Here is a 16,254-nt window from a genome sequence, read left to right as displayed (position 1 = left end):
ATAATTTGTCGCCATCGATTCTAAATAAGAATTCGTTATGGCGTGACATTTATATAAACCGATCAAGGAAAATACATAAGGCTATTTGTAACGATTTTTTTAATAAAGTCAATAACCACTAAACCACTAATTATTTTTTAATTATTTAATTTTATATGAAAAAAATATAATAACGACATCTGTTAGAAGAATATACTATCAAATATATAATTAATCCCTTTTGGTACCCTAAAATATTCAAAGATGTATGTAAGAGTCTGTTGAAGTCCCCGATAAGCTTGTGGTATTATAACTTGATCACGTGACCACGATGCAGCGCTCGACATGTGCATTGACCATAGGACGCCTACGCGCATAATGAAATTGAACCGAGTTACTCGTTCTATCTCAGTTTGCGAAACAGCATATCATGATCTCTCTCAATCTCGTCACTTAACACGCGAGAGAGCGAAAGGGGAAGTATCTCACTGCTCGAGCTTGAAAGAGCAGCTCCGACTTCGGTCCTTTTGTCGACAATGTTCGGAAGCGCGACAATGTTCGGAAGCGTTCTCGGTAACCTCGGACAACTTCCGAGAGATTTAAGAGCGGGCAGAATTGAACTCGACCGAAGTAACCCACCTTGGCCAACCTTGACCAACATCCAGAGAGTGTAGTGCAGGCATAAGAATCGATCGTGTAAATATCGCGGCCAAGTTTCATGTAAAATTTTATTTTATTTTATACTATAAGATATATTTAAATTTTTTTCTAATGATGATTTTAGCAGGGCTACGTTTTTTTAACGTTTTGAATAGCCGCCATTTTGAAACAAGATGTCGCAGTCGAAACGATCGTTATTGAGCGTTTCAACTGACACGATTTTATTGCTTTTGACGTGAATTTTTGACTTCTGAGAAGTGATAATTGTTTTTGCGCCCTCCTATTGACCAAAATTCAGTTTGAATACACTTTAATCAATACTTTTATAGCAAAAGTCTGTGTAAGGATAGCTATCATATTTTAAAAACATAGTGTAATAATTAACCCTTTCACCGCGGCTGATATTTTTTGATTATATGATACGTGAGGGAGCACCTATTTATGCCATAAGTTATTTTATTTTAATAAACTTAAGTGTTTTTCAACTATAAATTATACAAAAAAAAAACATATTACAAGGCCCAAAGGTTCATGACACAATTAAGTGCCCAATGTATACTGGCGATTTTCTTGATGACTTCTATAAGTGTCAACCGCGGTCAAAGGGTTAAAGTCCTTATGTTAGTTTTTTTTTCATTTAAGGCTATATATTTGTAATATTTGTTTTACATTTGATCACACAATGGTAGTTATTGCATATTATTTATATTATTTTATACCTTCTGGAAACCTAATGTATAATACATAAAATTATTGTATCATAAAACAAAGCTTTACTAAAATATTTTTAACTTATATACTTTTTATATATATACAGCGAAAAGATAAATAGTAGAGTACGAAAGCTAAATACAGGTAATACAGAAATATTTTTTAGTTACTATTTGAAGAATATTGTCATCAGTTTCGAATATAAATCATTAAAATTTTAATCACAGTTGACGTTAAGCACCGTCATTAGCACCGGTTTGGAAAGCACTGGTCGAAACAAAGCGGGTCCGTAACGCGTCACCAGATCAGATAAGGGATGCCCCGTCGACAGTTTGACAATATTATTTTCCAAACAATTAATTGGCCCCCTTTTTTATCGGCCCGTTTTTTCAACACGTACCTTTTTATCTTAAGTCTAGGTGGTCAGTCCGATTCGGGCGCGTGTTATCGCCGCGTTTACATCTGCAGATACACACATCTAAACTTTCTGTATGTAGAATAAATATTTTCTTTCGTCGCTTCGGCACAATGGCCATCGGGCGACAATAGCGTCGCAGACAACAATGATGTCCGCAAAACCTTTGCCGAAATCCCGATCGACGGACAACATAATTGAATTACTATATTCCCGGGACTTTTTTGTCGCTCTCGACCGAACACACCTACGTAATTTTACCGACCCTAATCTGCGCGATCCGAGTCCAAAATTGACCCTATCTGGCATTGTGTCCGAACGAGGGGCCGCATCGGGAATCGATCTTTGTTTGTTTTATTTATTTTTATTTTACAACCTTTCAAACGTATAATCGTTAAATAATTCAATTCGACTGACATTAATGTTATAATTTTCTGCTGATTTATGAACGTCGTGTGTATAAAATATGCTAATTTTATCGATTCAGATTTTGCGATATTAATAAAATTTATTTTGATATCAAATTAACACCGTACGAGGGATTCTTATATTGGACTTTTGTTTATCTCAAGAATCTGGGATGAAATCACGTTCATCTCATTTTTATTATTATTTCATATAATTCTTCTACGATTTGTGCAAAAAAATCATAGATTTACATTATTTCATTACCTCTAGAAACATTATATAAATATTGCTAAAACTATTTAAAACTAGACTTTGCTGAAGTGATGAATGATTAACTTCTTTATGAAGCTTTCAGCGTGTATATTATGTATTTATAAAATAAGTATTGTTTTTAATCCTAATCATATATAGCAACATAATGATTTACTTCGTGATTATTCTATTATTTATTTCACAATCTCTTTATGTTTCATATTTATACATATATTTTTAAAGCATAGTCTATTTATAACATTGACATTTATTACTGTTATTTATAAAGGAAAGGTAAAAACTCTGTTATTTTTAGTAATTTATAATCATTTATTAAAATTAAAAGTTAACACTTAAATCGGACGAGTGATTTATAAATATCGTAAAGATTTAAAAACGAGCGACTTCTGCGCTTATTCGAAATCGAACATTTGACGCTTCCACTGTCTCCATAGACCTACATGTCTCATTGCAGTAATCGCATGGGTACAGATCAACAAACTACTCGGATAGTTTTTCTATTAAAATATGTGTTTATACTCCGTTTCTTTTATCAGAGTCGCTTTGATGCTTATCCATTTATTCATAAGTGAAAAAGAGTTACTACTTTCTATGTTTTAAACAAATTAAAGAACTTATAAATATTACTATATTTTTTCATGTTGAAATAGTGAAAGTTAGAAGCTAGTAAAACAATAATTTATCAATCGTTACCATTTACATATGTATAGTGAAAGCTATTTGAAGACGTCCGTGCGCTGCGAGTGTCGGAATAACAATGAAGTACATATATTAACTTTAGTTTATTGAAATAATATAACTTATGGCATAAATAGGTGCTTCCCCACATATTATCAAATTTAGATGTGACGCGCAAAAATATCAGCCGCGGTGAAAGGGTTATATATTACACTATGTTTTAAAAATATGAAAGCTTTGATATAAGAGTATTGGTTAAAATGTATTCAAACCGAATTTTGGTCAATAGGAGAGCGCAAAAACAATTATCATTTCTCAAAAGTCAAAAGTCACGTCAAAAGCAATAAAATCGTGTCGGCGCTGTCGCAGTGGGAACGCTCGGTGACGAGCGTTCCCGCTGTGACGGTGACGGCACGATTTTATTGTTTTTGACGTGACTTTTTGACTTTTGAGAAGTGATAATTGTTTTTTGCGCTCTCCTATTGGTCTAAATTCGGTTTAATTATTCTTCATTCAATCGTAAGTCGTAATAAGTTATAAAAATTATTAATGTGAACGCTAGATAACCGAGCGTTTCCACTTTGAAGGCACGATATTATTGCTTTTGACGTGGATTTTTGACTTCTGAGAAGGAGACAATTATTTTTGTGTTCTCCTATTGATCAAAATTTGGTTTAGTTATGCTTTATTCGATTTTCACTTATTGTAACTCCTAATATTGCTATAAAATGCTTAATATGAACGCTAGATAACCGAGCGTTTCCACTGCGACGTTAACGGCACTATATTATTGCTTTATTTATTCAGTAAAATGCATGTCATCAAATGAAATATTATGAATCATAATAAAATGGAAGTGTGAGGAAGGGGAATTTATATATATATATATATATATATATATATATATATATATATATATATATATATATATATATATATATATATATATATATATATATATATATATATATATATATATATATATATATATATATATATATATATATATATATATATATATATATAAATATATAAATTCCCCTTCCTCACACTTCCATTTTATTATGATTCATAATATTTCATTTGATGACATGCATATATATTTATGTTATATATTTGTTTTTATTTATGGCGTGACAGACATATTTTCTTGGCGACTTTGGCGGGTTCGCACAGTCGGTGTGCGCCTCGTGCACCGTCCACTTATTATTGTATAAACAATATGTAAACGCTACTATATTTCTACTTTATCACTACTATAGTGTCTAATTGCCACCCGTCCCCACCATATAATTTATAAATTCACCTTACTTTTTTACAATAAATTAATATTTTATTAATTCTTTTTTATCACAAAACGTTCCAAGGAAATCCAAAATTATGTACATTATTGATATATTATTTAAATTAAATAAATTTATTTGTTTAGTTTTGTTTAAGCCAGATTAATTATTTTCATAAATAGAATTTCAGTCTCACCTTTAGCGACAGATTTAGGGTTATAGTAGGTTAGTTATAGTAGTACAGACATGATTGTAATAAAAAAATATATACAGAGGGGTCTGGTACAGTAAACCATACATCAAATTTTTCGTACTACATACCAAAAATCAAATTTAAGTTATGTGATGAAACTGGTCTTTCTTGAAAAAGTCGCAATGGAAGACAATGCTTGTCTTCTTCTTTGCTGACAATACTAGCGGAAATATGAAAATGGACATCTTTCGAAGTTGAATTGTGCGACGGGTTAAATATGGCTAAACGGTGCTTTTTGTCGTCCGATGATAAATTGTTTTCGCATGATTTTATTGCTTTTGCCTTCCGAAAAACGATAATTTTTTGCGCTCTCCTATTGGCTTAAATTCTGTTTAGTTATGCTTCATTAGATAACCAGATTCTAAAGAGGAACTGCCTTGAATTTTGCTAGAAAAATACGTATCATTTAAGGTATACCATGAATCGTAATGAAATGAAAATATTTAAATGACTAGCCAACTTTTGACCCCCCTTGGAAAAATCTGAAAGGACTTCTTAAGCTTATTAGAAAATAGTAGACATCGAAAATAATAGTAGATAATGTAGTTTTTGGATATATTATTTTTTAGAATTGGGGCTTTATTACACTTTATCATATTTTAAGCCATCTAACAACAATGTGACGATTTTCTTATGAAAATATATTTGTACAACAATTAATATAAATTTAGCTCGTTTTAATATTTTGGGCAGATTTAAAAAATATAGCTTATACATACTGTTAAAAAATTGTCGGATAATTTATACTTCTTTTTATATTCGACGTTAATTTTTAATAATAATTTACAGTTTTGTAATAAAGCATACGTGCTTAATATTTTTAAACAATTAGTATACTTCACAGTAAAGCAGTTAAAACCATAAAATAAGTTCAACTCAAATTTATAAATTGATTATTCTAATGATTTAATTTATACTGCAGTATCAATTATGATAATCACAGATTATGTAGATCTTTTTATCCTCAATAAATTATGATTGGAATATTGCTACGATCTTGTTTAATAAAACTATATTTTATTTAGTCTTCTCTATAAATTAAATACTCATATGTACATTTTGTGTATGAATGTTTAATACATCATACAATATTGCAAGATTATCGACGACGTAGTGCATTGTCACAAAATTTCATTGTACCGATTAGCCATCTGTGTATCAATGCAATTCCACACAAAGATCTCTCTTCGATTATTTAATTTATAACAATATTACATAATGCGTTGCATTGCAAAGACACAATTGTCGGATTGTTCCTTCGCCGTTTACGGAATTCTTCAAGTGTCACCATTGTGCGATTGGTTCTTTTTCATCTGCGGCAATCCGATTCTTAAAACCGGAGCCGATTTGTCCCAAAAATCTCACGTGAATGGGTGTTTGCCTACCGTTGGTAATCCGGGATAAATAAGCCGTAAAATTTTCACAAACAATTTGTTGGTCAAATACGATTTCGCTCGGAGGTCTTTTGATCGAAACCGACCTCATTGTCCGCGTTAAGAAAGGCGCGAGGGGAGCGAGCGGAGCCGAATCGGGATTATTATTATTTCGTCGGCCTAATGGAAATATGGACGGAAGATCCAATAAATTGTTGATAATGTTTTTCGCCCCACACGCCGCATAGGTCGTTTGTTAGTGCCACCTGACAGGGGACAAGGCGTGTTGGTCAAACAAAAACTGGGACCTTAGTTGAGACATTAGCCACGGGAGTGCTCGATAATGCCGGACTTACGCATCACCATCCCAGCTTCTCAATCTTGAAATTTCAATTGGTCGTGAAGTATCATTCCTCAGATGTGTGCGGATGTATAATGGATTAATTATTTGTGTAATAATTAATATTGGTAACGCCCTCGAACGATCGCGACCAATCAGAACAGTATTGCACGACGCTGATTGATCTAAAAGATCTAGGGGTGGTGACTTATGAAATAAAATATATTTTTATAATATATTTAACTTCAAATAAGTGTCGCATAATATACTATATATAAACATAGACATATTTAAGACTAGGGCTGAAATATTGACAACTAAATCAATCTATTTTTCTTCCATATTCGATAATGATTCGTTGATGTAAATATTCGTAAAATAACAATTTATTAATATTATAAAAAAATATATAATTCATTTGCAATTAAATTATCAAGAAAACAAATTAAGAACAATCGATGTAGATACCTATACCACATCATAAGTAGACAAACTTAGCCACCACCTCTCCAAAATGTACAGGGCAGTAACTTAAAATGGAAATCTAGTGTAAGATGCCTGAATTTAACACACATTTTGGAATTTTCTTTAAAGAGCTTGTTGCCATTGTGGCTTTTAAACTAATATTTATAAAGGGCATGCTCACTACAAAAATATTATTATACAAATAGTTAATCTGACCCTATTTAATATATGCTTGCTAGGTGTAGAGTCCCACCAGTGATATTTTTTTAATCAAACTGCAAGTCGTTTAAAATAAAGTTGTAAAAATATATAATACGCATCTTATTAACAGCCTACTAATACAAACAATTTAAGAATAATGTCATTTTCATACTATAACATATTGTTTTAAATCTATCTTAACCATTTGAATGCGCTAATCAAAAGTAAATATGAAATTGGTTTTTGTAAAATTAAAATGTCACTGTGCTACTATGTTTGAATGTTTTTAATTTGTATTTACTACAGATTATATTTTATGTTTATTTAGCAAAAATATGATAATTGTTTTTGCGTCCTCCTATTGACCAAAATTCGGTTTGAATATACTTTGGCCAATGCTCTTTTATCAGAAGTCCGTACTAATATTGGTGAGGATCGCTGTTAAAAAACAAAGTTTAATATCCATGTACAGAAAAACTATTAAGCAATATGCGAGATGCCACGCTTGTGTTGGCTTAGTTTTAGACTTTACCTAATAAAAGTTCTAAAACTATAAATAGTTTTAGAACTTTCATTAGATTAGGTTTTGGTTTGAACAGCAAATGAACGTTTCGCAACTGTCAAATTGAGTTTAATATACATTTTAGAGCAGCATATAATTTCACTAGCTCTTATCAGTTAAATAATATTTTTGCATAGTAAAAAAGTATATATCTACCGGTGAAAATGTGGTGAAAGGACTTCACTAATGAAAATATAACTTTACTGAAAAATACCTAATTACTGTACCATTTATACATCGCATGTAAATAAATAATAATAGGTATGTAAATTTATATATTACTACATAAGGAAATGTTGAAATCATATAATTTTATATTCATACTAAACGTGTTTTGGAAAAAAAAACTTTTTTTTTAATTTTTAATTTTTTTAAACGGTATCATAAGTATATTCGAAAGCTCTATTTGTATAAAAAATTCAAGTCTATATCTTTAAAAGGTACCAAATACCAGCGTTAACTATATGCCAAGTCACATAAAAGCTCATATGGGGGCCCGGTCAATTTACCATAAGACTCTTTTTTTTTTTTTTTATTTAATTTTTTTTAAATGCAAATTAAGCTTCTAAACACTTTTTGTTTACGACATTTTTCAGTAGGATTTTATTTTGCAAAGTTATGACACTTTAAATTTTTACATTGGCCGCCATTTTGTAAGAAAAATTTTTTTTTCATACAAAACGTACTGGGGATGCTCAGTAGTTCTATACGATACTGAAAATTTAATTTTTAATCTTTAAAACCAAGCAGTTAAGAGCCTTAACTCTTCTGAAAGTCTCAAAATGGCTCGTATGGGGGTCCGATCGAACTGATACATCGCTTGTTTTGAAGCAAAAAACTATTTTTTTTATATTTTATTTGGATGTAGTTTAGGCTTTTAAACGTGTCATGTATAGCGATCTTTTAAACCTTACGAGTTACGAGTGTTTAAGTTTTTATACTTGCCGCCATTTTGCAAAAAATTGCCACATTGGATTTTGCTAGCGAACATATATATGAACTAATCACCTGCCAGATAATTTATATTTTCACAGATAAAAATATATATCTACTTGTGAAAATGTATTCCAATATATTTACACTGAAAGGACATATTTTCGGGATAGATTTAAGACTGTTTTAAAAAATATATTTGAAGTATAACCCTAGAATTTATAATTAATATTGAATTTAATATTTCGATTATATTAAGATTCATAGTATTAAATTAAATGACATGATTTTTTGTGCCCCTCCCCCTAAACGACGTACCTGTGCATATCGGTCCTAAATATATATTTTTTAAATCAACTAATTTTATTCTAAACATTTTATCTTTTTACTATTTAATAAATAACATCATAATTTAAACTAAAAATATATTTTACTATCAATATATAATAAGTGCCTATACATTATAGGAAATGAATATATTTTTTACCAATGATCATTTTATCATTTCAACGATTGAGAAACGCTTGGATTGGATTTCCCGCTGTGCGGTCATACGTATGCCACCGACAGAGGTGATAACTTTCAAAATGCCTGAGGTCTAAATATTTCAATATCTAAATTTTTACGATCGATTAAATTTGAAAGCTCCCGCGAGGTCAACTTTGAGAATGGAAAAACTGCCTACCTGCAAACTTCGTGTTGCGCAATCTTCACTAGATCTACAGGGAAAATCTTCTCCCGGGAAGGTGTTAAACGAAGGTCCAGCGTGCCTAAGTGGCTCCGTCATTAACCTGACGTTTATATCTCAATAAAATTGCGTCCTAATGACATAAATAAATTCCCGCTATTTGTCCCGGAGACTCTTCCCACTTACTACCTGGGGACCACCGCCTTCGCCGCGTGAATCCTCAAAATCAAATATTTTGTCTTCACGCCATATTTGGTAACACTAATGTGTGCGCCACCATTAAATATGGCTACCTTTTTCTCTGAGCTCCCACATGCTTTTTAAACATTAATATATAATACGAAGCATTCGGTGTCATTTTTGGGCCTATATATTATCTTTACAAATAGATCTAAATCTATGAGATATTTAGATAATAACATTGTGCAACAATTGCACTTACAAAATTCCGAAATAATCTGGTTTTGTATTTTCTTTTAATTAACACTTTGTGAAAAATATGTTGAATTGTGTGTCATGGATTTCAGAACTAGTAGAAGATACATTTATTATATAATCTACACACAATGATGAGTAGATAAAGGTCTTTTGAATGTATGTTTTTGAATTTAAAAACCCAGTTTTATGTATCATACTAAAAATAATATGTACACATAAATTAAATTAACATTTTACAATTTTGGATTAACACATTTTTTAATCATTAAAACATTCGCTTCAAAATATTTTTTTACATCATTTGAACATGTCCTTTTTTTTCTTTAAAGGAGAGGAATTCAAAAAAACCTAATATGTAGAGGAACGTCATTTTATTTTATTTAACCTTGATATTTTTTTAATATTACTTGTCACAAGTAATATATTGAAGTTTATGTATTATACTTGAACTAAACTTCACGATTTTAGTTAACCGAACGAAATTCAGAAGCTTTTTATATCGTTTTGACAAGTATTTTTTGGGTTTTGAAGCTAAAGAGGTCTGAAATAAACGCCGGAAAAGCTGGTATTAATTTATTTCATATAATGTGTTTGCTGGAGTGTTGAGTTGAATTATTGTCGACTGTGATCATTCGTCATGATTCTCTGAAGCGTCTCTCCGTCTCTCTGACTCTTTGTGACTAAATTTCACATATTTAATATTGCTGGTTCGAGACAGCTATGGCGAATTGCAGATGAGGATCTTTAAAAAAAGGGTAAAATAATAAGAATAATTTTGCTCAGTGTAGAACGCATCCTTTCAGAAAAAAGAGTTGTTTTTTTGCAATTATAAAATTTCAGGACGCATGTACTAATAGGAGGTCCGTGAAATATTAATAATAAATAACGCATTTGGTTAGTCTCGAGATCTCTCTTTTATTGTTATGCTTACTTTCGAGACGAATTATTATTTATTTTCATTTGTTCAAAACACTCGTTAGATCCTTATATTAATTGCGTAAGTAGTTAAAATTCTTACAACTTGCTTTTGCTATATTTTCAAAATATTTTTAGCAAAAATATCTGGTTTAATAATTCGAAAAATTATTGTCAGAATATATCAAAACTTTTGCGTAGAAACAGATTTTAATTATGAACTTATCGAAAAATCTGGGTTTGAATTAAAATAAACATATGAGCCGTTGATTTTGAAAGTGGGGCAAGTCCTAAGTAATTGTTGGATAATTAATGGTTTGCGTTTGAATTGATTTTAAAATATTAGTAAGCAAAACTTATTTTAAATTGTTTACCGTATTTTAAAAAAAATATAATATGCAATAATTATATTCGTGTTATTTAAACAAAAAAACGTGTTTTTAATAGGGTTTAATGTACTTACCTCACTTTCAAAAGCAATGATTTTATGAAAATGTTGATTTTCTGTTTTTAAGAGTTTAATTGTAATACTATGAAAAAATAGAATAATTTTTTTCTTTACTTTTCTATTTTATTTCAACACTTTTTTGAATAGGTGCATTAAACAAAAAGCTTAATAATATTTTATAGAAAAGATAGAACAATAAATAAAATATAGAACATCAAAAATTGACTGAAAAAAACTACTAAAAAAAAATTATAACAGTATTTTTTTAAGCAACTTTAAAAAAATAAGATCAATTTTGATTTTATTTTTTCCAACTTTTTAACTTGCTTGCTTAAAATTTACTAAAAAAATACTGTTATAATTATTAATTTGAAAATGTGATCTATAATACAAATATTTTTAGGTGTAGAATGTATTTATGTAAATAATGCTAACTGAAATTAGCATGTGATATTACGTATACATTTAATTATTTTATCGTTGTAGCAAAATTATTAATGTGTCGCGTTGGAAGAGCCATAAATTTTCTTGGCATTTTCTTTTCACAGTTACACGATTAATTATTTTATTTTAAATACCATAAGAAGCTGAGAGCAGCAACGTAGAAGCTATCCCATCTAATGGATCATTGATGTGCGTTTAAAATAGATTATGAAAAAAGCAATTTGTAGCCAAAGGGACGATAAAAGGTGCCTACCGAAACTGGAATCCTTCTTTCGAGCTCGCCACGACCACCTATACCGCTAAACACATATGTACACACCCAGCGAGAAAAGTAGTTACTTAACATAGTTAACAGAAGCATTTCGTCCGCAAACAGTCTGATTGTTTGGTCAAATATGTAAAGTATCGTGGGAAGACGGTGGCGGTGAGAGAATCATTTTTCACGGCAGCGGATGGATCATCACGTTTTACTGTTTACGAAAGTTTGTTCTGCGTCTGGAGGCCGTCTACGATTTTTAAAAATATGTTTCTTTAAAACAAACAGAAGTTTAAAGTGATGCTACAAAATAAAGAAAAAGCTGTAAAAAAAAAATTCAAAGAAAGTCTGAAAAAATTCAAGATAAATTTACAACAATGTCATCATCTTATTTGTTGATTAAATTGTGTAATACAAATATTTTTTATTGTATATTCATGTTCTCAATTATCATTTTGTAGACGAATTATTGAGTTGGTCTTCTTCGTTTATGTGTGTAGGTCCAAAAAAACCCAGTTCACCACCGTCAAAAGCGGATAATCCGAAAGAGGTGTTGTGTGACGAAAAGCCAAGCAACCGACCAACCCATGCACACAACGACCCATGAAATCACGGGTGGTCGAGCTGACAAAGCGCTGAATTTACGAGGCACCACAAAGTGAGAGGCGTGACCCAAAATATTTGATTTGGATTCCTGACCCTTGGATCTCGCCGATTTTTGTTCCCTCTGTCACCTGACTGGAAACAGTCAAAAACCACCGAAAGACAAATTGGCGTAATATTCGACGCGGCTTTTATCAAACATTGCGGTTTGTTTTTGAAGCCGCCAATCTTTTAAAATCTGTCCGTGAACAAAAAAGCACTCCGGAAATGGGCATTCTAAAGGAATTCAACGAGGACAGGAAATTGGACAAGAGGATCTGTGTATAGCGTTATTTATTTTTATTTAAAAAAAAATAGTTTATATGATAGTTTAAATGTTATATTATTATTGTTGTGAGACAGTTGCTATGGTTAAAAAATATTCGTTAAAAATAAACAAAATCAACAAATAGTAACGAACTGTTTGTTGAACTGAACACTGTTTTTAAATTGGTTTCGTTGTGTTTTGCAAATTGTAAGGCGTTTGCCTCCCCTTGAATTTGGCCAGAAAAATGCATGTCATTTAATTAAATACTATGAATCTTAATAAAAACTGAAATGGCAATTTTTAAAAAATATTTTCGGGATAGATTCGAGACTGGATAACCTGAGAATTTCTGGTTTAGAATCAGGGACGGCATTTTAGCTTTTTACATGGGTGAAAGGGACAAAAGTTAGCGAGTCAGTGGTCGTTATTTTGAATATTTTCATTTCAATAAAATTCATGGTATTGCATTATATTATGACATGCAATTTTTTGCCTAATTCTAAGGGAGGAAAATGTTTACCCATTACCCTGACACTCCCCCAAATGGCGTCCCTAAATTTCGCGAAAGAAAAAAATTTAGTGTAGATAAAAATTCAATTTTTGGGTTTAGTACCTTAACGGATTTGCGAAACTTTTAGAAAGCTTCACACTTTTGATTTATATTACAATCAAACTAACTTGATATAATGAGAAACGGTTTAAAATCCAACGTAAAATAGCAGTAAAAAAAACTTTAAACGTAAAATAGCAGTAAAAAAAATTCTTTATTTAATATAATATTATTTACAGGTGCAATTGATATACAATTAAATTTAATGTGTCTAATATAAATTATTTCCTTAATTACGTGAATGTACAATTTTTTATAATTACATTTTAGAGAATGCTATCTGTGTTTGGGTAGAAGAAAAGTTGGCAAAAACCTCCTAAAATATCGCAAGAACAGTCTTTGAAGAGCTAATGTTTTGAGTGCCACTCAAAGTAAATCAGTGTATGTTTATAATTTAGTTCTTGCGAATATTTATTCTCGTAACCCGTTGGATCATGAAAGCCATAATTTTAAATCTGAAATAATTTAATATGTTTCTTACGAGTGACTTTGATTATTGGTAAACGGGTTTATTTCTAATTAATTGGACTGTATGTGAATCTTCATCTTATAATGTGCATCTCAGTCATCCGATGAGTGCATATTTTTACTGAGTTGTAATCTATAAATGAGTTTATTATTTGGATGAATAAGGTTAATAGTCTTTTTTATTAACAATGAAAATGTTATAATTTTTTTTTCTAAATATTAGTAATTATATTATTAGGCCTAATAAACGGTTATATATGTTTATAGTAACCGCAACGATGAATTGTATAGTTTAAAACTAGTTGCGTCAAAGTTTAAACGTCCTTTGTTTAAGTTTTCGAAAATCCGTGGCGATTTCTACTAAATAACGCTTTATAATGGCCGCATTCCTTACATTACAATTATTGCTTTTTTTCATCAGCCACTTTGATTTTACTTATCATGTTAATATTTTATGATCAGTTGATTATGTTAATATTCAAACCGTCATAAGTGTTTAAAATAATTAACTGAAATCATTGTCTGTCTTCTACAATGATTATTTTTTAATAAATAAATTGTAAACCAGAAATTCTCGGAGTATTCCCCAAAGAAATCTAAAAAAGACAGTTTCGAGTTTTTAAAATATTTTATTTTAGTGAAATCATATTAAAATACATTTTTACCAGTTGATATATATTTTTACAATTTATCTGGCATGTGCTAGTAAAATTATATGATAAATTTAAATGCGAAGTTATATTTTGACTAGTGAATTCCAAAGACATTTTTCCGGTAAATATATGTATTTTTTGCCAGTGAACTTATATGCTGCTCTAAAATGTCTATGACACTCAATTTAACAGTTGCGAAACGTACCTTTTTTGTTCAAACGCACACCTAACCTACACAAATTACTCAAAACCCAACTTGATTTGTTATCGTTTTATAATTTTCAATTTAACTTTCAGATAAGCGACTTTTTGCATGTATAAAAATTGACTACACCAGTAAGTTTACAACTTTATTTTATTTTATGTCCATATTATATTACAATGCAACAAAATAAATAAAAAATAAAAAAAACACCCAGCAAAATAATTTAAGCTATTAATGGCATAATAGAAAATATGAATATACTTTTGTGTATTCCTTGATAATATGTTATATAAAAAATATACACCAAACTCAATTAAGCTTAGCGAAAACTCTAAAACTAATTATAGTTTTATATATTTAATTTTCAGGGGAAAATAAGCGGAAGAAGTCAGAAGAACAGACGTCACATCTCGCATATTGCTCCATAGTTAGTCTGCACTTTGATATTACACTATGATATATATCAGCTGCAGTAAAAGGGTTAATTATTACACTATGTTTTAAAAATATGATAGCTATCCTTACTAATATTAATATGGCCTTCTAAAATAATATGGGTGATTAAAGTATTTTCAAACCGAATTTTGGTCAATAGGAGGGCGCAAAAACAATTATCACTTCTCAGAAGTCAAAAGTTCACGGTAAAAGCAATAAAATCGTGTCGGAGCTGTCGCAGTGGGAACGCTCGGTAACGAGCGTTCCCACTTCGACGGCGACGGCATGATTTTATTGCTTTTGACGTGGATTTTTGACTTCTGAGAAGTGACAATTGTTTTTTGCGCTCTCCTATTGTTCAAAATTCGGTTTAAATGTTCCACATTTAATTTGTAATATTATTATAAAAAGTCATAATATGAGCGTTCCCACTGCGAAGACACGATTTTGTTGCTTTAGACGTGAATTTTTACTTCTGAGAAGTGAAAATTTGGTGTAGATGTTTCAAATTTAATTTGTAATATTATTATAAAAAGTCATAATATAAGAGTTCCCAGAAACGATGGATAACCGAGCGTTTCCTCTGCGACGTCACGATTTTATTGCTTATGACGTGAATTTTTGACTTCTGAGAAGTAATAATCGTTTATATCAAAAAAAGCATGTGAATATATGAAATATAAAAAAAATCCTCTACGACGATTGTTGTCATCCAACATTAAATCAACAAGAAAAGACGACTCAGCTTAAAAATCCAGAAGCTTAATTTACGTGGAATCTATACACCTTGTTTCCAAGCCTTTCCAATATTCTAAGTGTGTCTATGCACTATTGAATCGGACTGCTCTTATTTCTCTCTCAGATAATAATCAATTTGAGTAGAATTTGCTTCCATTGCTGCATCCAGGACATAATCTTTTTATATTCGTTACTTTCCCACGTCCATTATTGATATCTTAATTTCCCGTTCGAATTTTTTAAACCATCTTTGGCATTTACGTATATCTAATGAATCACCAGCCACTTAACAAATGCTCTTAGTGGCCAAAGTTACCGTCACTTCATATAACATGCAATTTCGTATAAATTGTTTTTTCTTTAAATTTCGGAATATGGAGTCCAGAATAAACTTCACTTCATTAAGTCTTGACCGCATCTTTAAAAATCTTAGAGCTTTTCAAAGTGTTGAGACAAATACGTTAACTCTTTTGCTATATTTGCGAAACCAAAAAACATTTCAATAAAAAACC

General features: G+C 30.5%; 1 protein-coding gene across 3 annotated transcripts in view; it reads left to right on the top strand.

Annotated features, from left to right (window-relative positions):
* stet (rhomboid serine protease stem cell tumor) overlaps positions 1-16,254 on the top strand; it is a 180,796-nt gene that overhangs the window by 14,904 nt on the left and 149,638 nt on the right. The window contains exon 1 of one of the 3 annotated variants that reach the window (XM_088195300.1): positions 14,937-15,049. The exons of the other annotated variants lie outside the window; for them this stretch is intronic. Coding sequence (XP_088051426.1) covers positions 15,023-15,049 — 27 coding nt within the window. The 5' untranslated portion in view covers positions 14,937-15,022. Of the gene's footprint in view, positions 1-14,936; positions 15,050-16,254 lie in introns of those variants that run through there. 3 annotated transcript variants of the gene reach the window in all.

The sequence above is a fragment of the Plectrocnemia conspersa genome, unplaced genomic scaffold, assembly GCF_051122295.1.
Source record: "Plectrocnemia conspersa isolate PC_06_02 unplaced genomic scaffold, ASM5112229v1 ptg000010l, whole genome shotgun sequence".
NCBI classification, from domain to species: domain Eukaryota; kingdom Metazoa; phylum Arthropoda; class Insecta; order Trichoptera; family Polycentropodidae; genus Plectrocnemia; species Plectrocnemia conspersa.
This window is presented reverse-complemented; position numbering and strand designations above follow the sequence as displayed.